Genomic DNA, 24,767 nt, shown 5'->3' with positions numbered 1-24,767 from the left:
AATATTACTATATAGCCTTACTTCAATGCTGCTACAATTAAGTTATAGACAAGAGTTTAGGATAATGAATGACTAATTCAGTCAAATTGTGGTTTTACCAAAAAAGTAATGGAGTATTTAGTTTTGTTTTTTTCAGCTTAAGACAGTCGCTGTTACTCCTTTATTTTTAGTTTATGCTACCATTTTCGGATGATACAATTTTGTACGCACGTTTTTCAGAAAGTTTTTGACCAGGCAATGAGAATATAAAAAAGCCGGTATCATTCAAGATGGGGACAGAAAGTACAGGGATGATGAGGGAGAAGATAATGTTACATCGCCTCATAGATTTCAACATGGAGAGTTTCAGGATGTTTCTTGTGACGTAAGCGACTACTAGATTAAAAATGTAGATTGACATTTTTTCCTGATCTTATTTGAGCAGATACAGATAAATAAAAAACACTTCTCATTGCCACTTTTTGAGCTTTATATAGCTATGCGACACCATTGAGAGATTATCAATACGACGTTTCCTTTCGGAGAAATTATCTTTATTTTTTTATATGGCCCGTAAAAAAATACACACTGTACTGAGTAGCATTTTTATTCCGAAAACAACGATACACGGTACACATAAAAAAAGTTGGAAACTGTTGGTTTCAACAGGATGGTGCACCAGCGCACAGCGAAAATGCCTATCAGATAAATTTCCTGGAAAATGGACAATAAATCCGATAGTACTCTCTAACGATTTATGGAGTAGTGCGCGGGGGCACCGTTCTGTTGAAACCAACAGTTTTCACCTTTTGTTTTTGTTGTATGGCGTATAAAAAAATAAAGTTGATGATGATTTCTCTGAACCAAAACGTTGTATCGAATATGTCCCAAACGGTGTCTTGTACAGCTCAAATAATGGTTTTTATTTTTTCGTATCTGGTCAAATAATATTAAATTTCGGTTTTTCTGGAATAATAATCCGAATTTTCTAGTTTTTCTTTAAAGCATGATAGTAACTGTTGAATGCCGCAACTTTTCCATAATTTGATCATCGTCGTATCTTCTATGGTTTCGGAGATCCCCATTATGGACATCCTTAACTTGGAAACGTTTTTCTTTAGTTTGTTCATTATTCTACATGGCGGAAGTATGAGCCGTAAGAAAAATAAGAAGAAGCACATTTGTGAATCATTTGGTGAATTGTAAGATAATTCATCGGTCGCCCGTAGACCCATCACGTTCCAAGCACCGACTCAATTTGACTTCCAGCGCCCAGAAAATTGGGAAAAATGGTTTAAAAGGTTCGAAAGGTACCGGAAGGCGTCGGGGTTTGTTCAGGAGCCAGAAGAAAAACAAGAGACTTCTTTAGTTTATTGTATGGGGGAGAATGCTGAAGATATACTGACTTGCTCCCAACTTCCCGAGGAAAAACTCAACTATAAAACAACGGTAAAGGCCGCATTTGACGAAGCGGAATATAATTTATGGGCGTGCTGAATTTAATTCTCGAAACCAGAAAAACGGACAAGATTTTTGAACAGTTTTTCACCAATAAATCAGTTTGATGGGGAATGCTGTGCTTTTCGGGATCTTAGGGACGATCTCGTTCAGATAAAATTATGGTAACCTCTCAATTTCAAGAGGACGCTGACCTCACTTTAGAGAAAGCTATAGGTACAAAAGGCAAAACAGGAGGAATCCATAAAGAAATAAACTTATGAACTAGAGGAGCTTTAATCGAAATCTTCATCATCAGAAGTTGATCGTATCCATTCAAGTTTCCACCAAAGGAATCCACGACTGATATTATCAAAGGTGTGTGGTGGAATTGTGGGGGTCCTAGACACCCACGAAATGCTTGTCCAGCTAAGGACCATACTTGCAAGTGTGGAAAAGTTGCCCATTTTAAAAAAAATGTGCCAACGAAATACCTCGGTGGGTAATTTCACAAAGAATCCTCGCAACTTTCACTCTGAGAGGAAGATGATGACCGGACGTATATTGGAGCGTCGAATACGATCGGTGGACTGTCCAATGCTCGGTACGTTGACATTTTTATTGATAATAAAAAAAAGGATTGTTAGTATTAAAATGTCTTAAACTTAAAATCTTAAAATCAACCAGCAACTAATGAAAAGAAAACGTTTTGAACGCTTTCTACTCGGAGATTGAGCAAATCCCATGGACGACAAGAAACGGCGAGCCAAATCAATTAGTTTCAAAATTTTAGAATTAATTTTTTCGTTGAACATCCTCTCCTGAGCAACGTAGGCGTGGAGTATCATACTTTTATCTAAATAACGATATCGGCATCGTAATCTTTTTAATAAGTATCTTTTCGGCCACTGCAATTTCAAAGGATAAATAAACCATGACTTCTAAATCATTTATTTTATTCAACAATATCATATCCGTGGACCTGAGCCAATGCTTTATTTCTATGAATATTTAATTAGATACAAAAAGCTAGCCTGTTGTTGATATAGGCCTGGCTGGACATTAACTCATTTCCGCATTTTTCATTTTGCATGTCTACTTTATTAATGGGATCGTAACGTAAGTAGAAGCACTACTTATCAACAATTTGCTTGTCCAACCTGACTACAGACTCCTTATCTGTTTTTTTGAAACTTCTTGTTTGATGAACACTTTTTACATGATATGATAAGATACTTATAAGTAGGTACGTCAAATAGGTAGGACCTGTCCACAGCCTCAAGAAGATAAACATTTAAAATTTAATAGTACTATTGACTTAAGTAAATATTTAAGGAATATTAAACAGTGATAATGAATAATTTAATAGGTACCTAATTAACTATACACCAGTCTTTGTTTATTTATTCCTTTTATGTTAATTGTTCCCTTGAATACCTCAATTGCGACAATTTCAAAACAATATTCCCTACTCCTGTTGATGACATATCGACACAAAATAAAACCACAAACAAGTAAAATTACCAAAGCAGAAATTTGTGGATGACACTTTTTTGTTCCCCATTTTGCGTCGATGCACAGATCGGAAGAACAAAATGGAAATTGGGTCCATTCCACAAATTTGTGTCGATACTGTTTATACTAATTGTATTCCAAAAAAAGTATGTAGGTTACCCATCAAGTAAGTAGGTACCTAGCACTATTTTAACAAGTTAAAAAGTAATCGTAAACGATTTACATAAAGCGCATTTCCACTTGCATTCATTTCCCATTTGTAAGATGCAACTTCTGTTAAAATCGTAAAAGTCCGGCCACAAATATAAAAGATAGCGTTGCACATGGGCAATCCATTGTTGACGTGCTACTTCAATTTCAGTTTATGAGAAGAATTTCATTTCAATGCTTTTCTAAATAAGAAAGTTGGAACAAGCATGCGCAAACCTAAATTTTAAAACTAATGTTAGATTTTCCTTTGTTTCAAGCGCCTAAGTATCACATTTCACTTAAATAGTTCCATAGATAAAAAAGTTGGCACTGCGCATGCGCAAAATAAAATTTTGAAACTGGCGCTAGATTTTCCTTTATTCCAAGAGCCTATGTATCACATTTCATTTAAATTCTTCCATAAATATAAAACTTGGCACTGCGCATGCGCAAAGCCAAATTTTGAAACTGGCGTTTGATTTTCCTTTATCCCAAGTGCCTATGTATCAAATTTCGTTTAAATTCTTCCATAAATAAAAAAGTTGGCACTGCGCATGCGCAAAACCAAATTTTGAAATTGGCGTTTGATTTTCCTTTATCCCAAGTGCCTATGTATCAAATTTCGTTTAAATTCTTCCATAAATAAAAAAGTTGGCACTGCGCATGCGCAAAACCAAATTTTGAAATTGGCGTTTGATTTTCCTTTATCCCAAGTGCCTATGTATCAAATTTCGTTTAAATTCTTCCATAAATAAAAAAGTTGGCACTGCGCATGCGCAAAACCAAATTTTGAAATTGGCGTTTGATTTTCCTTTATCCCAAGTGCCTATGTATCAAATTTCGTTTAAATTCTTCCATAAATAAAAAAGTTGGCACTGCGCATGCGCAAAACCAAATTTTGAAATTGGCGTTTGATTTTCCTTTATCCCAAGTGCCTATGTATCAAATTTCATTCATATACTTTTATAAGTAAAAAAGTTTGCAATTCGGTTTACAAATGGTCGAAATGCGAAAAGGGCACTGTGAATTTTGAATCGATTCGATTCAACTTTTGGCATTGCGTATTATATGGCTAAATCTATGCCCATATTGAATTTCATGCAATTCAGTTCATAACTAACGGAGATGTAAAAGCGATCGAACATTTCTAAACAAAGTTATCGTTCACACGGACAGATAGATGGACAGACAGACAAAGGAACAGACGGAGAGACCAACCGGCAGGCGACAGATAGCAATGCAAAATTATAAACGATCTCTAGGATCGTTAATAAACGGCAAAAGTGTAAAATTATGGAACATGTAAAAAACGGTTTTTTGTTTTTTTTACAATAACTTTTTTTGTAAGCGGTACAGAAAAAATTCCTTCCTTGGTACAAGACTCGACACCCTAACGAACCAAATAGCGAAAAAAGTAGAACAATAGCTCTTAAGATAAAAAACTAGTAGCGTCGCAAAGTTAGCGGACGGACGGACAAAGTGGCCACAATAGCGCATTTTTTTTTTATTTTTGTGGAAATGCGCTAAAAAGTTGTGTGGTCGATTTTATGTCTTTATGTCACAACTGGAGCTCTGAGGTCTAAATAGTCCTGATCTCGGTCTTGATTCTATTTTGTTATCAAATTGTGCCAAATGTGCCACAGTTTCCGTTTAGCGACACTTTAAGATCCATTGGTGCCTGGTTTGTTGGTCAAATGAGAGGGTGCATTTTAGGTTCCGAATTTGAAAAATACATTTTTTAAGTTTGTGTCTTAAAGACAGACCAGTTATGGCCCTAGTAGAAGATTTGTTTCTGACTCTTTTTAGGCAAAGTGTTGAATAAGCTTCTATAATCCGTCTCGCCTTGACAGCTAGGGAACAGGGCGTTTCGTAAGTACGGATTAGTTACTTTTGATTCACGGTCACTGTAAATAATTGTTTGAGATTCGCTGGCATATCTAAATTATGGCGCACACGCGAGTCGCAGGGCGCGTTCCTGGATTTTCATTTTTGTTTTCCGAGCATTCGAGTACACGCATGTCTTAGCTCGACACGTTAAGCAAGAAGGGTGTAAACCAATTGCAATATCCAATTATAATTGTTCTGGCGATTGAATCTATATTCTGTGGATCCCGATTTAGTTGACTAATTACGTTTTTTGAAGTTGAACAGATCAATTGTTGCTTGAAATTCATTGTTTTATGCGTAACCTTCTTAATGGTTTGGGGGTTTTAATTTTTCGTACAAAATCCACCTATAGTATCAGTATTGGTTCGAGATTACATTCCACAAACGGGAATATTCCATTTACTTTCACGCATCGACACCTGTTTTTCATCAAGACACCTGCAGACCAGCTAGCGGTCTTTTTGTTTGGAGGTTATTAGGTTAATCTCGATGGTGTGGGTATTGATATAGTTCCTAAATATGTATTTTCGAATTACCATGTATATAAAAACGTTACAGTGAATAGGTATATTTTTCATTTGTAAACGAAATTAGACACGTGTTTCGGTTTCGCGGGTAAATGAGCCGTGCGCGCGTATTCATTCGCATTCAATAGAGAGACGCGTGAAGTAGGCAAGGCGAGCGAGTATATTTTTATGTGGCGTCTAATTAGTTATATTTAGTGGAAAATGTACTAAATATTATCCCACGGGTGCTTTTCCATACACATCAATCATTGATCGACGAATAGAAACAATTTTCAACGCCAATCGAGTTCAGGTACGAGGAGGACCGTCATTACATGGAAAACTTTTGCTGATATTATTTATGAAGCACTTGCAATTCAAATCGAAGATTGGTGAAAAGGATGTAAGACTGAAAGGAGGATACTTTTCCGTAAATTGTGGGAACTTGAGCCGCTTATCTGCATTTTCGTGTGACGACACAATTGCAGCACCAGCTGGTTTGCGATAAGGTACGTCTTGCATTCTACGTATATTAAATAAACTGAATTACGTTAACGTTTCTATGAACAATCGTTTATATCGTATTTATATGCGCGTAAGAAAGAAAGTTAGCGTTCGTTAACGGTATTCCAATCCAATGCAGATCTGGGTTTGAGTACAATATATGGAGGGTCTAGCGTTCTGGAAGTGTACTTACAGGTAGTAATCATTTTATTCTATCTTGCACTAACTATTAACCATTTAATTTCATGTCACAATTTGTTATTATTTACATTTTGCATTAAATGCTGATATTGAAGCTTCCAGCTTTTGTTTATGTAGATGTTATACTGTACAGGTGACTGTATGACTATTTGTATGGCTAAAGTTTATGTATTCACTCTTAAGTGGATTGTCAGTATGATGTCGCTCTGGATCTTTGATTTAACCATTTATTTCCGCGCAAAAGGTCTTCACGCAGTCCGATTGCCGCTGTATATGTTTCTTTTTCAATCTCGTGCAGGCTGCAGAACTTGCGCCTAGCTATACGAGAAGGGGGGGCCCTCTAATTAACTCTTCTTCTGTTTTAATATGCGTGCGTTTATATGGGCGATGCTCTACTTTCACTTGAATACTTACGGCTGACATTTGTCACTTAGTACTTCCGTGTTAAATTCATTGAAGTCGATGCTTGGAGTAGAACTATGCTTTGTATGTGTCCTTGTTTACATGCAATTTATCAATTTACGAGTTGTTTTATCTCAATTGATCGCACATATGTTTTTATGTACAAAATGGACGTATCATATGTTTTCCACTTGCATTTATGATGTTCGATACCCCCCGTGCACATGATCTTTTTGGGTTTCTTTTAAATGATACCATTTACATTTGGATAGTCGTCTGTAAATTGGTAGACATCAACAGCACTACCAAATGTATTATTTTACATCTGAATTGGCGATAAATGTTGTTTTTTGAACGTCCAAAGCACAATAAACACATGATTTGTTTATCAAATTCATTGAGGCTCATTCGTTCAAATTGTGTATTGAGTTAGGAAGATTACATGGAACTGTTTATTTAATTTATAGGAAGTATATAACGTTTGCATCATAAATAAAGCAGCCGATGTATTTGACAGTATTGATTGATTTAAAGATATAATTCAGGTAATGTATCGATTTTGATCTTGATGGTACATTCAAATTTGGCGCTTTATCCGAGCGCAAAGTTCCAAAATTGTCATATCATAAATTTACCTAAATTAAATTTTGTGTATACCAAAGCAAAAAAGGCAAGTTTCATACAACATGCTAACCTAATGAGCAGCCACAAGTCAACGAGTTAGTAATAAAAATTAACATCATTGGCGCAACCAAGGTGGAGGTAACCTAATACATTGTGAAACATCACAATGGGTTATTGGGTCAACTGGACTTAAAATACTGAAGATAGTAATTAATTGGATAATTCCTTTTTAAGGAACGAATCAACGGCGATTCTTGTAAAACGTTGCCATTATTCGAAATTCATAATTTGGTTGCGTCTTCAAGGATATCTTAATATAAAATTCTACTGTACGTGTGTTTGTGACTGATCTCCTTCTAAACGGCTGGACGGATTTTGATGAATTTTTTTACGTGTCTGTGTGTCCCCGGACGGTTTAGATTCACTCGGATTGTAGGATTTTTTTAAAACTTTTTCGTCGATATCGCACTTTGCTATTTCGCGTACCGATCGAGACATGCGCCGTACAGTGCCGATGTATTTCCATTATCATACATCCATCAATATCGAGCTGTAACTTTTTGAAGGTCTTTTTTTGTCCGTAATTCATTGTAACCTCTGTCGATATATGATCCATTTTGAACGCGTTATTCTTTTGGTTAAGTACACTGCCTTCCTTGCGAAGCAGTTGTGTATGTTAATGTAGAGTTGTAGACGATTTTGAAGTTGGTTACCAGCAGTCCTTTAGGCATCTGACTCGGGTTTGGGGTTCTTTGTTTTATCCTGGTTCGTTTTCTTGCGACAGCGTAAACTACATTAAAGGCACGATTTGCTTTTATATTGTACTGGTACTTTCATTATCGATGCGAGTTTTTGCTTGAGGTAGCATTTTATTTTTGGGGAACTGTTGTGAAATTCAGGACATTAATTTATTAAATCATTATTGAGTTAGAGGATTTATTGGGGTTTAAGTTCATTTTTTAACGTAAAAGTTTTGATATACTTATGGGGATTTATTTTGTATTAGTATGGACATTGGACAGTTTAATTTAAATTTAATTGATATGATTCTGGTTGTCATTTGCTAAACTTACACAAAGTAAATTCGGTCGGGGATTATCTTATAACATAAACATAAAATTTGGCATTTTTTATAGGCATCTTCAGAAAGGGTCGTCTTTTAAATGTTCGTAATCACGATTTTCGAGGAAAAAGTGACAAATACATGACGGAAATGTATACAATATTTTTCAAATCTATTGGAAAACCTATCTAAAAGCATTGATTATACGTGGGTATAATCAATGCTAAAAGGAAAGTTTATGTTCTTTACAGAAATGGTTTCTTTAAAACTAGCGTGACATGACGAGTTTTCCGAGACGATAACATGCCGAACAGCGGCAGCCGCCATTTTTTTCAAGATGGCGGCTTTAGTAGAGAATCAGTTAGGTAGTAGAAATCTTCCAGTTTGAACGTTTTTGGCCCAAAAGTTACCATATAATTATGAAAAGGATCTACTTAGCCAAAAACATTTGCGATGTTTTATAAACCTGATTAGTTTAAGTCAACAAAAAAACAAACTCGCATACCTAATCAAATACCTGCACAATGCGCTGTTCGCTGCCAATTAGCACAATCACAGATATTGCAAAATGTTTATTTTAAATTGTTCTAGACGCTATTTATTAGGAAGTAACTGAGATTAAGTTATCGACGAACCATGATAAACACAAACAAAGTGTTTTGTGTATATTACTGTATGCAGCAAAAAGATTCCCAGACTATCAATCGCTCATGCAAAATTTTTACATGTTTATTCATTTATATCGCTCAGCTGTTATAGCTGTAAGTATATTAAAAATAGTAAATAAACCAGGTTAAATCTGCTTTGATCCCGTAAACCGATGGAATTGCGACGTAATGGAAAATTCCCATTTGGAATACAATTTTAACTATTTGCGCGTACTGAAAATACCTCCCCTAAAAATAGGCAAACATTCAACTTAAATACGCTCTAGCATTGATCTTTTTTCAAGTGCATCTAAAAGTGAAAGTGTAGCATTGATCGTTTGGAAAAAATAGTAAACGATTGATAACAAAATACCACGCTATTGATTATTTTAATCTATAGTCCGTAAACACAGTTACGTAATTAATTTTAATAATTAAAATTAATTGCGATTTGTTGACCAGCCTCAACCTTCCTACGAGTCGCGTTCAAATAATCAACGGAAGCAGTGACCGCCCCGCAGACCCAGTTAATTGCTAAAATTACAATAAAAGTCATCGTACCTCTTTATTAAAGCTCGATACTTCTCACTGGGGCGAAATTTACTGTGAGGGAGTGAATATTTTGGGAGCACAAGTTGCAGACTTTCAGGCTGAACTGATCAGGAAGCGAAGTTTCGTTCCTGGTATATTGCACGATGAAGTGGAGGTATTTTCAAAGGGGGAGGTATGCGTGAACTGAAGCGCAAAGCTGTAATCCTCCAGACGTAGACTATTGAATTTTCCCGACCTTACTCTTTAGGCAACCAACAGTGCGTTTTCATCTCGCACGTTCTGTTTGTCAGTTTAGTAGATCATTGCGCATTGTCCTAAATTCTATATAAACCCCCTTGGGTAACACTCAAAACATGAAAATCGTGCCATCTTTCGAAATATAAAGATCGGACATAGTCTAAAATCATTTAGAGGTCAATAGGGTACGAAACTTGTTACGATAAACAGTTCAAATGTTAACAAATTTGAGTTAACCATGAATTGTTTATATACATACTGCATTTTACAACTTTACCTTGATATTTACATGACTTTAGCTTGGTACAATGACCCAAGCGTCGCTAGCATAGTTGCTCACTGAAGCGCAGCTTCCGTACAAGGACCAACCCAATTCATTGGAACAAGGGAGAAAAAAGTCACAATACTAATTAAATAAAGGGCTTGTGGATAACAGACACGTCTTCACCAAATTTTAAAGATACATTCAATTATTATTGTTCTCGAACAGTTAACGTTTGCACGTACCTGCTCTAAGTAGGCAGGTACCTATGAGACAATTTAAATCGATGCCTAGGTATATTATATTTATATAGGTACAACAGTAACCTCAGTAGCTCTTTGAAAAGTGTCAACTCGCAAATGATTGTTCTACCGTTAGTATTTTACTGTTCTTGTTCTTGAGTTCTGAAGGATTCTTGCTTTTGTACTTGACAATGGAATTTATTTTGGGATGCTACCAACAAAAAGCAAAGTACCTTCTTGCACATTGTTTTATAATCAGTGACATGAAAACTGCAACAATTTTTATTACCTAGACTTGTACCTAAAGGTTATAGAAAGGGCGCTTTACCCTCCTCCCACACTCCGTTCTGCGGATATTTGCACTGAAAGTTTTGACTTGCTCTCTATGAGTACCTACCTCTTTCCTCCGGCAAACCGTTTTCCAGATATTCGCTCTTAAAGTTTTGACATCGCCAATAGATATATTTCTTCCAGACGTCCGAATCGCCCTTTGTGAGTACCTAGGTACCCTCCTCCGACAAGCCGTTCTTAAGATACAATGAATTATATCCGATCACGATAAGGGGTCGAGGAGGACAATGGCTGGTAGAAATTAATTTCTTTCGTCGAGACCTTTTATTAGAGTACCATGAAGGGTAGAACGTGAGTTCAACCCCGCCCCCCCCCCCTTTTCAAAAAATTTAGTTGGCACCATTAAGTTGTCGTATATGTAAAAGTTATATGTACGTTTTACTTAAAAAAAAACAGTATCTCGGGAAATAATTTATGCCCCCTCCCTCCTTGAGACAGCGAAATTTGATGACTGTCTGCCACACCTCGAGAGTATAGGCTACGCATTGCAAAACATTCCAGGACTCTAAAAGTAGTTCAAAAGCGCAGAAGTGGGCTCGGACGGACGGACGGACGAACAAAACGCAAACAATAGCAAATTTTTTTTAATTCTTAAAAAATGCGCTAAAAATTTTCTTTGGCTAGCACAGATACCCCTCGCACACCTGCGCATGCGCGATTCAGCCCTTTTGGGTCTTGTGTGCCGGCCCGTGTGGTGTGGCGCAGTTCAGTTGAAGCTGGACCGTGGTACTAAGGGTCCCTGCTTCGAATCTGGGTTCGGGCATGGATATTTTCACATGTATAGAGGGTTGGTTGGTAGAACAGCCAAAATAACTTCCTAAAACAAATAAAGACCTCACTGTGATATTAATTATTTTAAATATTGTTGCTGTTGTTCCTCAAACTGTTCCCGACACTGTACCAATTGACAATATCAACTTTTTCTTCAGTTGAATAACATTCAAATTAATTAATCTGACAGCCAGATCTTTATTCGTTTTAAGAAGTTATTTTGGTTGCATGAAATTATAGGCGCCCTTCAGAAGTGCTTTTGTCATTTAAAAGTCGACATAGGGAAAAATACACGCAAATCCCTATGTCTACTTCTTAATAAACGCATGAGACACAAATAGGCCTTTTTACTTATATGAAGTGCCAGGGGAAACTGTCAGTCGTTTTAAGTCAATCACCATTGTGACGATGCAGAAGGTAAATCCTTCAACTTTTAGCATGGCGATATCTTAGGAGTGGTGATTCCTAGGAACAAAGTTTAAGGACCATTTTTGTAGATAAAAAGTTTGAGCTTAGACCTTGAGTAACTTTTTTTTAGCATAAATGGGATCCATGGGGACTTTGGACACTTTATTTCTACTGACATTGGGCAGGTCTCTACCAAATTCACCTCTGTTTGTCGCGATAGTTTTGCCAAAATCATGAATACAAAAAAATCCTTTTATTACTGAACGAAATGTTTCCTTATAACTAAGTAATAATAATATGACAAAAAAAAACTAACCCTAATGTTAGTATTATGTAGAAAAATAAAAAATCAAAGCTCATTATTGAACAACGTGCCGATTATATCGAGTGGAAACATCAATTAATACGTCAATTAAAGCATAATTGTTTGTGTTTTCTAGAAAATTTGTTTATGAGAATATTTTGTACGCGGTCTTGTTTATTTACATTGTATCATTTTTATTTGTATTTGAATAATTTATAAATTTCATTTTTAATTCGATTAGTCGATAATGATTAGAAAAAAGGCTTCTATTGAGAATTTGTAAGGTAAAATGGGGTAACATTGACATATTTTCAAATTTCAAATACTGTTTTATTTTTCTGTCAATGTTGCATTATTATAGATCAAAGGCGAGTCAATTTACACTATTTATGCCAAACATTGACATATACACGATACTTTGATAGGGGTCAATGTTTTCCTAGGGTAGGGTAACATTGACAGTGTATGTATACCTAAAACAAATAAAAATCATAATTTTCTAATCAATAAAAATTTTTCGTTTTATACCATGTGTATCATAAAGAGGATAGACGACAGACGTACCTTAAATTCTGCCAAAAAAGCAGGGCTACTTACCAAATTATAAAAAAAAATTAATTACAAAGATATGTCAATTTTACCCCATTTTACCTTACTTCATGAATAGTATGTAAATATATTGTGTATCAGGGTGGGCAATTAGTGTGTGGGTGGAAGATCGTGGGTTTATTAACGCCCATATTTAAAATTTATTGTCGAGGCATGTTGACCCTTAAGGCTACAATCTAAAAATATTTTCAACGAAATTGCAATTGTGATACAGCATGATTTATATCAAAGTTGCATTTTTTCAAATGGAACCCCCTGTATATTATTACATATTTCGATTCCTTGGTCAATAAAGTCACACAGGTAACTTGATTTTTTGAAATGGAACTACCAAGTTTTTTTATCACATCAAATGGAAATTTATAAATTATTCAAATACAAATAAAAATTTTATTATTATTACTGACATCCTGGAGTTTTAAATAGACCTCTTAAAGTGTCAATATGTTCCTCAAATGTGCGAGAAACTATAATAATATCGTCCAAATAACAAAAAATATTTAGACCTAAAATGTTATCCATTAGTCTTTATTGTGTGGCCAGTGCGTTCGCTATACCAAATGGTATGCAGCTTTTTCATAAGAGAATCGGGATGAAGAGGCACTTGATAGAACGCCTGCTTTAAATCTATAGAAGATAGATAACGCGCGTCTCGAATTCTGTCTAAAATGCTATTAACGTAAGGAAGGGGATATGCATCTGTCTTTGTAGGTGATCTGCCGTCAGAACTAATCGGTACTCTCCGCTCTCTTTTTTCTTAACCAACACCATTGGCGAATTCCATGTCGAGGTAGATGGTCGTACAATTCCGCGCGTGTAGCATTTTATCTAAAGCTTTATTTTCGTGAATCAGCATTGCTGAAGATAAAGGGATAAAGTTTAAATCACGAACACCACAAACTGCTCTAGCCGAATTTCCAAAACTTGCACTTTAGTATTTTGTAAAATGGTTGGCGAGAAAGAACGGCCGAATTTATTCTTCCTACCTCCTAGTTTTTTGACTGACATTTTGGGCACTGAGAGTAATAAAAATTGAGGTTACCACAAATGAAACAGAAAATTAAATTTCTTTTAAACACGCGTGAAAGGTCCCGACTCCCAACAATTATAACAAATTGTATGAGGCGTGGTGGTATTTGTATGCTTCGGAAAATTTTAGCTTTTATTAGATGACTGAGATGCAGATACGTTTAAGTGCTGTTTCTTTAATGGTTGGTGCATTATATCCGGTTCAAGTTTTACTGAAGATTCGAGTTTATTTCTTCGGTAACGCATCTTGTTTCCTATAAACGTTCTGAATTCTGAGCATCACATTCACATTATTAATTAAGACATTACCAAATGTAAATTTATTAAATTATTTTATTTTATTTATTTATTTTTTTTTATTGAAGGCATCGACAGCTAAGGTCATTAGCCTATTATATGTTTATTATTATTATTAAAAAAATTCAAGAAGTAAATTTTATTGCTGTTACTACAGGCGTAATAGTACATTGAAATACAAGTGCAGAAACGGTATTATTGAAAAACGAGTATAGCGAGTGTTCCTATTATACGAGTTTTTCAATGACCGTTTCGGCATGCGTGTTTCATACTATTTTTTCTACGAAAGTGAAAAATTCTTCTCTAGAAATTAGAAATTTTAACTAGCCAAATAACGACAAAAAATCGTATAGTCTGATCGTAGTTGGATGTTTCAATTGTAAATGATCCAGTAAGCCGGTTGCCATGACAAAACATAATTGTTTGAAAAATCGTAAATTTAAGTCAAACAATTTGTGGCGTAGTGAAGAAGTGTTAAGATAGATTTTGACGAAACTGAAGATGAAGAAGGTATGTGCACCCCGCCGGACGTTGCGGAAATGGCTAATGCGGTTTCGCATGAATTGCTACCCCAAAAGTGTAAGCAGCGTTTCGGAAAGGAGCTTTTTTATAAGAGAACAAATCGCTAAGTTTTTGAGAGAAGCGCCTGATGAAACATTTGTAATGATGAAGGTTTGTGAATTTCTTATTGTATTTTTAAATCATAAATAAGCATAATTTAATTACAGGTTGCTCTCGTCCTTGGAGTGGCTGGAGCTTGCCGTCGGAGCGAACGTTGTAAAATGACTGTAACGGATTTCACAGAACAAGATGCAATTTTATTGATACTTAACGATTCCTGACTCCAAGAATCATGTCCCAAGAACGTTTTCTGTAGCAGAAGGCAAAGAAAATTCTACCATATTGTCTGTCTTATACAACGAAACTGTGAATAAAGCAATACAATTACAAAGAGTTACTTCGCATATGTTTATTAGCGTGTAGAAAATGCGTGCAGAAAATATTTTTGCCGCACTAGTGTTTCAAAGACCTGTTTTCACAATCAATTTACCTACAAAAACAATCGTGTTTCTACACTTTCGTAGAAAAAGGTATTTTTTATTATACCTGAATCACAATCTCCGTTTTAAACACTCAAATGCGTGCGAAAAAGGGCCTTTAAAACACACGTGCTTTAAAGTTGCTAAGTAACGATACTTCAAGTATGACTTTTGAAACTGTCATCTGGATGAAATAAAAAATCCTCTTAGGTCGCTTTCTGTAAATGCAGAACATTTCTTTGGCTTTTGTACCTATCCTTTGGTTGAAGCTTTCACAAACGCGCGTAATTTAGGGTATGCTTCCAAATCTGTTCCACTTTTTAATCGCAGCATTGCTTTAAAGTTTTGAATGAATGCACCAAAATATAGAAGATTTAAATACCTTTGACATTTCCTTCATATATGCCAGCATTATGGATGCATTTAAGACTTTATTCGTAAGTAACTTCTTATTCAATCCATGCAAACAACTTTTCATATTCTTTGTAATAGGCTTTACTGGAGTTGGATTTTACACCTACCAACGTTTGTTTAGATTTTACAACAACCGATTTAATGGACGGTGTATTATCTTTTTCAACGGAAATCGTTTAATTCACAAAGACGATAATTTTTATAAGCAAACGTCAAGTGACATTTCCATGGCAATCGTGAAATTACGAACACCCAGCCCACTTAATTAGACATGTATTCGAGTATAACGTCAATATGACTTCATTGTATTTCCTATTTTTAAATTATACTGCAGGTATAATAAAAAATACTATAAGATACACGTGTATAATTGGTCTTTAAAGCACTTGCAACGTTAAAGGCACTCCGCTTTGCGTCGTGCCCTTAAACTCGTTGCGCGTGCTTTAAAGACTTGATTATACACTTGTATCTTAATATACTATTTCTAGTTTTTTCGCAAATTTATTAACAATTTGTTCGGAATCGAGAGCATCTCTTTCTATATATAAAAGAGAAATATTATGGAAACGGTCTTGAGCCATTGTTGTTCTTAACCAGTTCATAACTTTTCGCGTAGCCGAAAATGACCTTTCACAGGTTGCTGAAGAAACCTGGCAGTATGCTTGCAGCTTGAAACAATTATATTGGATTGGATTGGATTTAATAACATTTTTAGAACGGCGGTTTAATTGGCATCAGGTAGGCGTAAACAACATTACTAAACAAAAACTGGATGCGAGCGAAATTCACTTCAATTAACATTCTTTGACGTAAGCGATACGACCTAGAATCGCTTAACCGTTGTGGTACTTTATTTTGTTCATTCTTATTCTGCACGTCAACAATAACGCGTTGCAGTTTGTTTTAGAGAATTGTTTATTTTTAATCCATGACGTGAGGTAAAAAAAAGTTAACGCTGCACTCGGTGGGGTTAATTACATTACCTACATATCGGAATAGTAATAACAAATGGACCTGCCACTACCTATGGGTAAGTTGAAGTTACACAATACATACACCTATTATCTTTGCATACACGCATATGCTGTATGGATGACCAATGATTCATTGTCGGTCAAAATAATAGACTAACGTATTGGGTACGAAATCGAAAAGCATAATACATATGTGTAAATTCCAATTTATTATCAGTGATATGTAAAAGTTATTATCCATGCATACATTTAAAAGACTAAGAATCTAAAAGTTGGGTTCTTCAAGCTCGTCCACGTTAAGGGCAACCTTCAATTCGTCACTGTCCTTAAAGCATGGTGGCAGTTGATCCAAACTCACTTCAGTGTTATGGTCGCTGACGAGCAGAAACAGCTTCGACTTTATTTTACAGTGCGAATGCTCAAAATCGATGGTGGCCGTTACCGGCGTGGGATTTGACGAGAACAGAGCGACCCTGTGCAAGTTCGCCTCCTCCGATTTAACGTTACTATGTTGGATCACCACGATTACGCCCTCTCTGATGGTGAACAGGTGCTTAAAGTTGTAGGTGTGCGCGAATTTGTGAGTGTACTCGATTCCAATGGGCATGAAGATGGCGCGATGTGAGAGAAGGTGGTCGATCGCCGAGTCTAATCGGAAGCCTTTGCGGCAAGTTGGAAAGAAGCAGTCAAAGGAGCGATGAACGCAGTGCAGCTCGTGCAGTTTGAGTTGGTCGCTTTTTACGACCGTGGCACATTCTCTCCATCTGCACGGGTAGTGGACATCGGCGACAAGTCGTTTGATATCCTCATTCTCGGACGGAACGCATCTGGGATTCGTCCTTCCGCAGTCTGCGCAGATAAGTTGTTCGTCCAAGTCGAATATTGGCGGAATGAGATAGTTGAAGCACTCACTACACTTTAACGAGTTTAGGAAATCGCCTCCAGAGATATGTGGCAAAGGGAGCGATTGCGTGAGAGATAAATTAACGACGATGGTGGGGGGATTTTCTAAGTTGCTGAGGTAATTATTTATGTTGAGGGTGGAATCGTTTTGGGGTTCGCTGAATGTTTCATCGAAGTTGTGGCAGTTGGTCGCTTTTAAATTGATGCTACAATCACGATCAACATAGTTCAACAGTTGGATCCTTACGCTAGAGTCCGTAGCCTCATTCGCACAGTAGCGCACGTCGTATCTCAGAATGCTCTCTGTAGAATCGTATACGAAACCGATGATAAATAGGGCTTTCTCCTTAATTGTCGCGAACGTGTCGGAAGAGTTTTGGCCGAGTTCAAGAGTGATGGAGGAGTTTTTGATGCGGTTGTGATGAGATTCTGTGATGTGTGAAAGGAGTTGCTCCCTTGAATCCTTCCAATTGCAGTCGTGCGATGAGAAAGGGCAGAGGAGGGAACGAAAATCGCACTTCGCTTCATGCTGTATCGCCTCGTTGTACATCACCGTTTGCTTACATCCGCTCTCTTTGAAAATGCAGGGAAAAGCAAACCTGGCCAGAATTACCTCTAGCGCGAAAACTCTAATGCACCCTTCTTCACCGGAGCATCTTCCGCACCGAGTCCCACCATCAGTCATTACACTTAAAGGACTACACGATAAGTACCTCTTGCACAGAGCGCACTGAAGATGTTCCAAAGCAGAATTCGGAACTTTCTGAATTTTCTCGTACATCTTACCTCAACGCGGTCGTCAAGGCGAATACGTGGATTTTCAACTCTGTTGCATGCACCTCGAGACGGTTGCTAAGCAAATAACGTCTTTTTTATTGACGAATCTCAATTGATAACCCATTTACATTTTCAGGAACTGGGGGAAGCTTATGAAAAAGCCACAGATCGATTCGACTTAATAACTGTCGTGACAGGTCTCTAAATTTAGAACACTACGAACTGCAACTGCTCGTTATCGAAACAAACATTCTACGTAGTTATGCAGCACGTTATCTCAACTTTGCGACTACTTCTAATCGACATTTACAAGAATATTGTCAATTTTGATACACAAGCACTACATCTTTGCATGGAAGGGGGTAGATCCAAATTGGCAAGACTATTATTCCACTTTTTTGTTTATGTATAGGTACTTACCGGAAGAAAGTACGATATGTGAACGGCCACCTTAAATGTTGTGTCAGACTTCCGCAATAATAGAAGGGTGTCGAAAAAGAAACCCTTGCATAGGCATAGGGTTGAATGAAAAGGTAAATGTGTCCCTGATGGTCGTGTAAATCTGATCTGTCTTCTGTTCCCTGTCTGTCTGAAAAGATGCACTCATTTCCTTTGTTTCGACAGATTATTACTTCCGCCATCTGCTACATAGAAAATTCTCAATACTCAATAAATTAATGGGTTCGAATAAACACACAATTAATTGAAATAATAAAGTGAAAATTTTTTCGTACAGAAATTTTATGCAAAAGACTTTTCCAACCGTCGGGGACCAGCTAGCACCCTATGTTCTTGGTCTCAGTTATTTAAGGAACACCACTTCCATTATCGAATAAACTCAAACCAAATTCCGTTCTTATTCGTAAATAGCCCCCCCCCCTCGATTTACTCTACTAAATTCAAAAACTTCTGATAAAAAGGGTCTCCTGTCATTGTTTTCGGTATTTCGACCCAATTATTGTCTACATAACGTTTACAAAACACACGCCGCGCGAATTTATAGAAGGGGAAAGCTGTCTGCGCCATCTCAAGAGCGCAAATGCTGCTTACGTTACAGCCGTCTTAACTTTCGCGGAGAGAGCATCGTGTAGTTCAAGTTTGTTGTTTTTGTGTTATTTAATAATATCGAACGACGATTGTTGCTAAAACTTATATTTTTTACTTTTTTCTTTAGTTGTTTTAGCAACAATCGATATTATTGACATTACTTAAACTTATACATGGAGCAATACATAAAACATATTAATACAGGTAGTAATATTTGCATTTCTTTGTAATTTATTCTGTTAATATGTTTTTTTTTTAAATAATTTTCTCTATCTTTGTTTTGAATTTGACATGATTTAACCCCAATGCGGAATCACGTGTTTAAAAAATGCCGTTAGCTTTTATTGTTTGAAATCGTTTTCATTTTTGGTGTAAATGATTGCTTAATGTATGGTTTTTAATTTTTTATTATTATATGGTCTTGGCCCAAAGATTAATTTATATTTTTGGTAATTCGTTTAAAGTTGTGGAAATTATCGAATTGCTTGATACGTGTAGTGCCTTGTTGCTTGTAAACTAACACTTCTCGTCGTAAATAGTCAGTCAGCGAGGGTTGGGAACGAAAATTGTTGTGATCTCGAATTTCAACTGTAGGGGTGGAATCGAATTATATTTTTTTATAATTTTTCATCTTTGATTTTGAAATTGACTTTATTGGAGCTCAATGCAGAATCACGTATTTGATACCGTTTTTCTCGTTTGAAATCGCGTTTGAAACGGGTTTTCTCTATGCAATTTAAAAGAAGGTAGAAGACAAAATAGGGTACGTATAAATATAAGTGTAAATAGTGGGAATAACGGGCAGCCTCGGACGCAGGTTCTGTGCCAGTTGGATCGGGGGCAACCTTGATCCAATCGGTCCATTAGGTGGACACCGAAGAAATAAAATCAAGCCAAGAGCGAGAAATAATCTCCATAGAATCACCTTCGCCTTACAGACGAAGATTTTCACAGCGTTTGCAAGCAAGAAAACAAAGTTGAAAATTTCTACAGTGGAGCTCCTTAACGAGTAGCCACACCTTTAAGTCTCGTCGATCCGTGTGCTTTTAACCTTATCCAAGTCAAGGAGACGGATCCAACCCATTCGACAACCGAAAAGCATCTGGAGATCTCTGCGGGTGCATAAACAGTAAAGGTATTTGTTCTTTCGCGTTGTAGTTATGCTACTTTTCGTCGTCGTTTTCCTCGTTCGACATTTGAACTAGCGTCGTAGTGTAATTAAAGAAAATTTAATGCTATGGTACCCAAAAAATGGGCTATCGTAATATTCGCGTAAATTATGTTCCCGTCCCTCGAATACGAATACTTTATAACGTGCATACATTAAGAATTATGTTAATTCTGAACAGATATTAGTTCGCTCTCAAGAGAACCTAATTCCAGGTAAATTTTTCCGATTAAGAGCACCAATGTTGGTTACGTACCGCGATATTCGTTTTAACTTTTGTCACGAAAGCGTCGTGCAGTTTGTTCTTATTTTGTGTTATTTACTGCATGATTGCAGGTAGTAATCTTTGCTTTTATTTATATTTGTATGCAACATTTTATATTTTTTATAATTTTCATCTTTGTTTTTGAAATTGACTTTATTTAAGCTCAATGCAGAATCACGCATTTGATACCGTTAACTTTTCTTGTTTGAAATCTCGTTTGAAACGGCTTTTTCTATACAATTTAAAAGAAGCCAGAAGACAAAATGGGGTACGTATAAATATAAGTGTAAATAGTGGGAATAACGGGCAGCCTCGGACGCAGAATCTATGTGCCAGTTAGATCGGACAACCTTGATCCAATCGGTCCATTAGGTGGACACCGAAGAAATAAATGAAGCCAAGAGCGGGAAATTATCTCCATAGAGCCACCTTCGCCTTGTAGACGAAGATTAGAACCTAATTCCAGGTAAAATTTTCCGATTAAGAGATTCCACCCTGTATATATACTTACAACCTATGATGATACACACATTACATTTTCGAGAGAACCAACGTTGGTTACGTACCGCGATCTTCGTTTTTACTTTTGTCACGAAAGCGTCGTGCAGTTTGTTATTGTGTTATTTCATGCATGATTTCATGTAGTAATCTTTGCATTTCTTTATATTTGTATGCCACATTTTATACTTTTTATAATTTTCAATTTTGTTTTTGAAATTGTCATGGAAAATGCCGTTAACCTTTTGTTTGAAATCGTTTACGTTTTTGGTGTAAGTGTTTGCTCAATTTATGTTTATGTTTCGGTTACCTAGTCTTAGCGATCCAAGTTAAATTTGTAAACTTTGACCACTCTGTTAAACTTGCCGAAATTTCGAATTATTAACACTTTTCGCCTTGAAGAGACAGTCAAGGTAAATAACTGTAATCACATTAGTTACGACACCTGATGCTGGGACTGTTCTCGACTCTCAACTATATAGGCTGGAAATACTCTGCAACCAGGGCTCATTATTGCCTGTTTCATGGGCGAAACGAACACAAAAATTCTTAGGTTCAGAATCTATGCTTCTAATTTCCACATGTTGTGTTTTTAAATGTTGAATTTACCTTCCAAGGCTATGTAATTTTCCATGTTGCTTGTACCCCAACCAGTTCTTTGTTTTGCAACTTGCATTTTTTACAACTAACGTTAGGGGCTCTGCCTTAGATCACGTGCCATTTTTCGAGGAACAAAGAAGAGCTACTTGGAAATAGATAGGTACCATTACAAACGTACAGGTTGTAACAACGTCAGGTAAAGACGTCAAAGGAAATACAATGCTCAAACATATCCCGTATGTGCTTCTTGCTCTGGGTCATATTTGAAAGGTACGTCGGTACTACTACTATACTATTCAACTAGAGACCAAAATCGTCCACTAGAAAGTCTTCGGCCAACAACGGATGCATTACTACAAGTATTGCATAGCTAGACACGTTTGGTGATATCCAAATAAACGCACACTATGCTTGCCATCAGCAAAAAATGGTGTTGGTGGTTGCGTAATGAACCTTGGCAATGGAAATGGTTGGAGTGACCAGACATTTTTGAAATACTCTCTTAGGAGGAGGTTTTTTTAAAGGTTTTTTTTACTGAATCACTTAATGCTATATTTTTATGATTCAGAACTAATTTAGGATTAGGTAGAGCATTTTAATCTCGCTCGAATTCTATCGTATAATATAAAATGTGTCTTGGTAGGGAAAATATAATTTTGGATTATGTTTTTCCGAGGGTTTTATTCGAGGTTTTATTGTATCGACTCAAGGTCTTCATTAATCAATTTACATGCATTAGTTGCTTTGTCTACAGAGGAATTTGAGTGTGAGTAAAAGTTCGATTTACAGTTTTCTTTAAATTATTAGAAAACGTGTTGAGTAAAAGTGGACCTAATACAAACCCCTGCGATACTCCTCTCCAGTTGTGAAGAAAACCAATGTTTTCACGGTTCAGAGAAACTCACTGGCAATTGCCTTGCGACTAAAACCAATAATGCAATAGTGTCAATAATAGAGAGTGGTCAACTGTACCTATAAAATGCTTTATTTTAATCATGAAGCGAGACAAATTCTGTACAATAAAAAAGTCTTAGTTTCACTACTTTTTTCTTCATTGACAACAAGAGTCAAAATAGAAACCTCTAAAGCGAAATGAAAATTACAACTTCTAGAAAAAAACTATGCTCAAAAAGTAATGGCTCTATTCTCGGAAACCCATTCGAACATCTGTAGATTTAGGAAGGTCGCTCGTAGTAATGGTGACAAAAAATGAAATATCCATGGTTGTCCAGAACGTTTCAACACTAAAAAAAAAGAAAATAACGATAGTTATAGTTCCCAAGACGACTACAGCCACTATTGCATTATTAACTAGATTTTCATCAACACGAATCGCCTCCTCTATAATTACCTCAAAATTGAAATTACGGTAATTATACGCCAGTTATACAATCTAAATCCGTCATGATTTTTTTAATTACTATGTATAAATACCTCCACCCCCATCCCCTAAACGTAATCATCAGAATGTCGACCAAAAGTGATGTATATTTCAGGCGCGAACTTCTAATGCTGCGATTAATCGGCATTTCGTTTGCGGACAACGAAAAAGTGTCTTATAGGATCTACGCGTTCTTTTGCAACGTTCTTCTGTTCGGTTATCCGGTTATCGCTTTCAGCGATTTATTTAAGCACGAGTTTGATATTGTCGCAGATCTTTTGATTTACGAGCTGGCCACGATCATGGGTACGGGTAAGTTGCGGTAAAGCGAATTAAGCAAAATTTACCATTTCAGTGTGCTGCGAGGCTTTCGTCGTCATGTGGAACAGGCAGAAGCTGAAAGCTCTATTTAGAAAGTTGGAATGTGCGCCCTTTACTCCCAATTTTGAGCGTGGAGGCGAAGTGGAAGAGAGCTTTTTGAAAGATTTTTCGATTGTGACTGGGAGGCAGGCCAACATTTGCTGGGGATCGGTTTTCAGTACCGTCGGAATGTCGATTGTGGCGACGATAATCAAAAGGGTCAGAAGTAGCGATTACCGTGACTGGGAGTTTACGTATGGTCCACTGACAGTTTTGGACGTTACGCGTAGCCCCTATTTCGAGATAACCTGGCTTTACCAAATCACGTGCGTCCTGGTGATCGGTCTCACCCACTGTTCGGTCATATTGATTATCTCTGAAATATTGGGCCACGCAAGCGTTCAGTTTAAGATCCTGCAGAACAATCTGAGCCAAGTTACTGAAAATGCCCACAGAATTATGACGAAGAAAGTTCGAGGTGTGGCCGGCGACGAAGTTGATGTTTCCAAAGTGCCTTGGAAGTATCTCCAAAAGTCACTAAACGAAGCAATCTCGTATCACCTGAGCATTCTCGATGTTACATCTGAAGTGGAGAAGACCATTAATATGCTGACCTTGATCATTTTCCTGTTTTCATTAGCAGTTACCTGTTTCCAAGTTTACCACGCGTCCATCGTACGTGGCTAGCTGTTTACCTTCCATCCTTAATACTAGCACTTTTTAGCTATCTGCGTTTAACGTCCGGTTTCTTAAATGCTTCACCGATTCCTCTTCGGCAATATTTCCGGTGTTCATCTTGTGCTTCTGGAGTCATCAAGTGGCCCACGAAAGCGAGCAAGTGGCAAAGTACGCATTTCAGGCGAATTTCGTCGGAAGCGATCTGCGCTATCAGAAAGGTCTCAACTTGATTATGGTGAGAGGACAAAGGCCGGTTATCCTGAAAGCTGGAAAATTTATAGAAATTTCTCTCCCAACATTCGTCTCGGTAATCCAAATGAATTATTTCTCCGAATTTAGTTCACACTTTGTAGATAATTCGAGCGTCTTATTCGGCTTTTATGGTTTTGAGAAGCGTTAATGAAAAATGAGGCACAGGCCCAGGTACTGTGGGTTTTTACACGCAGCACAATTCACAATCTAATCACCAATAATCCACTATTGGCAAAATGTTGGAACACAAACAATCACGAGTGCAGTAAGGTAATCAAAACATAAGCATAAATTGAGCAAACATTTACATAAAAAATGATACCGATTGCAAATAATAAAAGTTAAAGGCGTTTTTCATATACCTACGTTATGTCAATTTCAAAAACACAGATTG

The 24,767-nt window shown here is 36.7% G+C and overlaps 3 protein-coding genes across 11 annotated transcripts in view; 1 reads left to right on the top strand and 2 right to left on the bottom strand.

Moving 5' to 3' along the window:
- Positions 1-9,669, bottom strand: part of LOC116177901 (monocarboxylate transporter 14-like) — a 14,259-nt gene extending 4,590 nt beyond the window's left edge. The window contains exon 1 of the mRNA XM_031497066.1: positions 9,516-9,669. The gene's annotated coding sequence lies outside the window, so the exon portion shown is untranslated. The remainder of the gene's footprint in view (positions 1-9,515) is intronic.
- Positions 5,611-24,767, top strand: LOC116177903 (odorant receptor 67a-like). Of its 9 annotated transcripts, XM_031497073.1 has the most exons (6): positions 5,611-6,022; positions 6,118-6,212; positions 23,199-23,389; positions 23,439-24,118; positions 24,168-24,428; positions 24,475-24,767. In XM_031497073.1, exons 2-6 carry the CDS (start codon positions 6,178-6,180, stop codon positions 24,529-24,531), a joined length of 1,224 nt encoding a protein of 407 aa, XP_031352933.1. In that variant the 5' UTR covers positions 5,611-6,022; positions 6,118-6,177; the 3' UTR covers positions 24,532-24,767. The 9 variants fall into 9 exon arrangements, with proteins under 9 accessions (XP_031352933.1, XP_031352932.1, XP_031352935.1 ...); XM_031497072.1 differs by having other exon boundaries at positions 5,611-6,212; XM_031497075.1 differs by lacking the exon at positions 6,118-6,212 and having other exon boundaries at positions 5,612-6,022.
- On the bottom strand, positions 16,689-18,296 carry LOC116177902. The gene has a single exon (XM_031497067.1). It carries the CDS (start codon positions 18,126-18,128, stop codon positions 16,710-16,712), a length of 1,419 nt encoding a protein of 472 aa, XP_031352927.1. The 5' UTR covers positions 18,129-18,296; the 3' UTR covers positions 16,689-16,709.

Source organism: Photinus pyralis, unplaced genomic scaffold (assembly GCF_008802855.1).
Source record: "Photinus pyralis isolate 1611_PpyrPB1 unplaced genomic scaffold, Ppyr1.3 Ppyr1.4_LG8, whole genome shotgun sequence".
Taxonomy (NCBI): Eukaryota; Metazoa; Arthropoda; class Insecta; order Coleoptera; family Lampyridae; genus Photinus; species Photinus pyralis.
The sequence above is the reverse complement of the archived record's forward strand: the minus strand, read 5'-3'. Positions and strand labels throughout refer to the sequence as shown.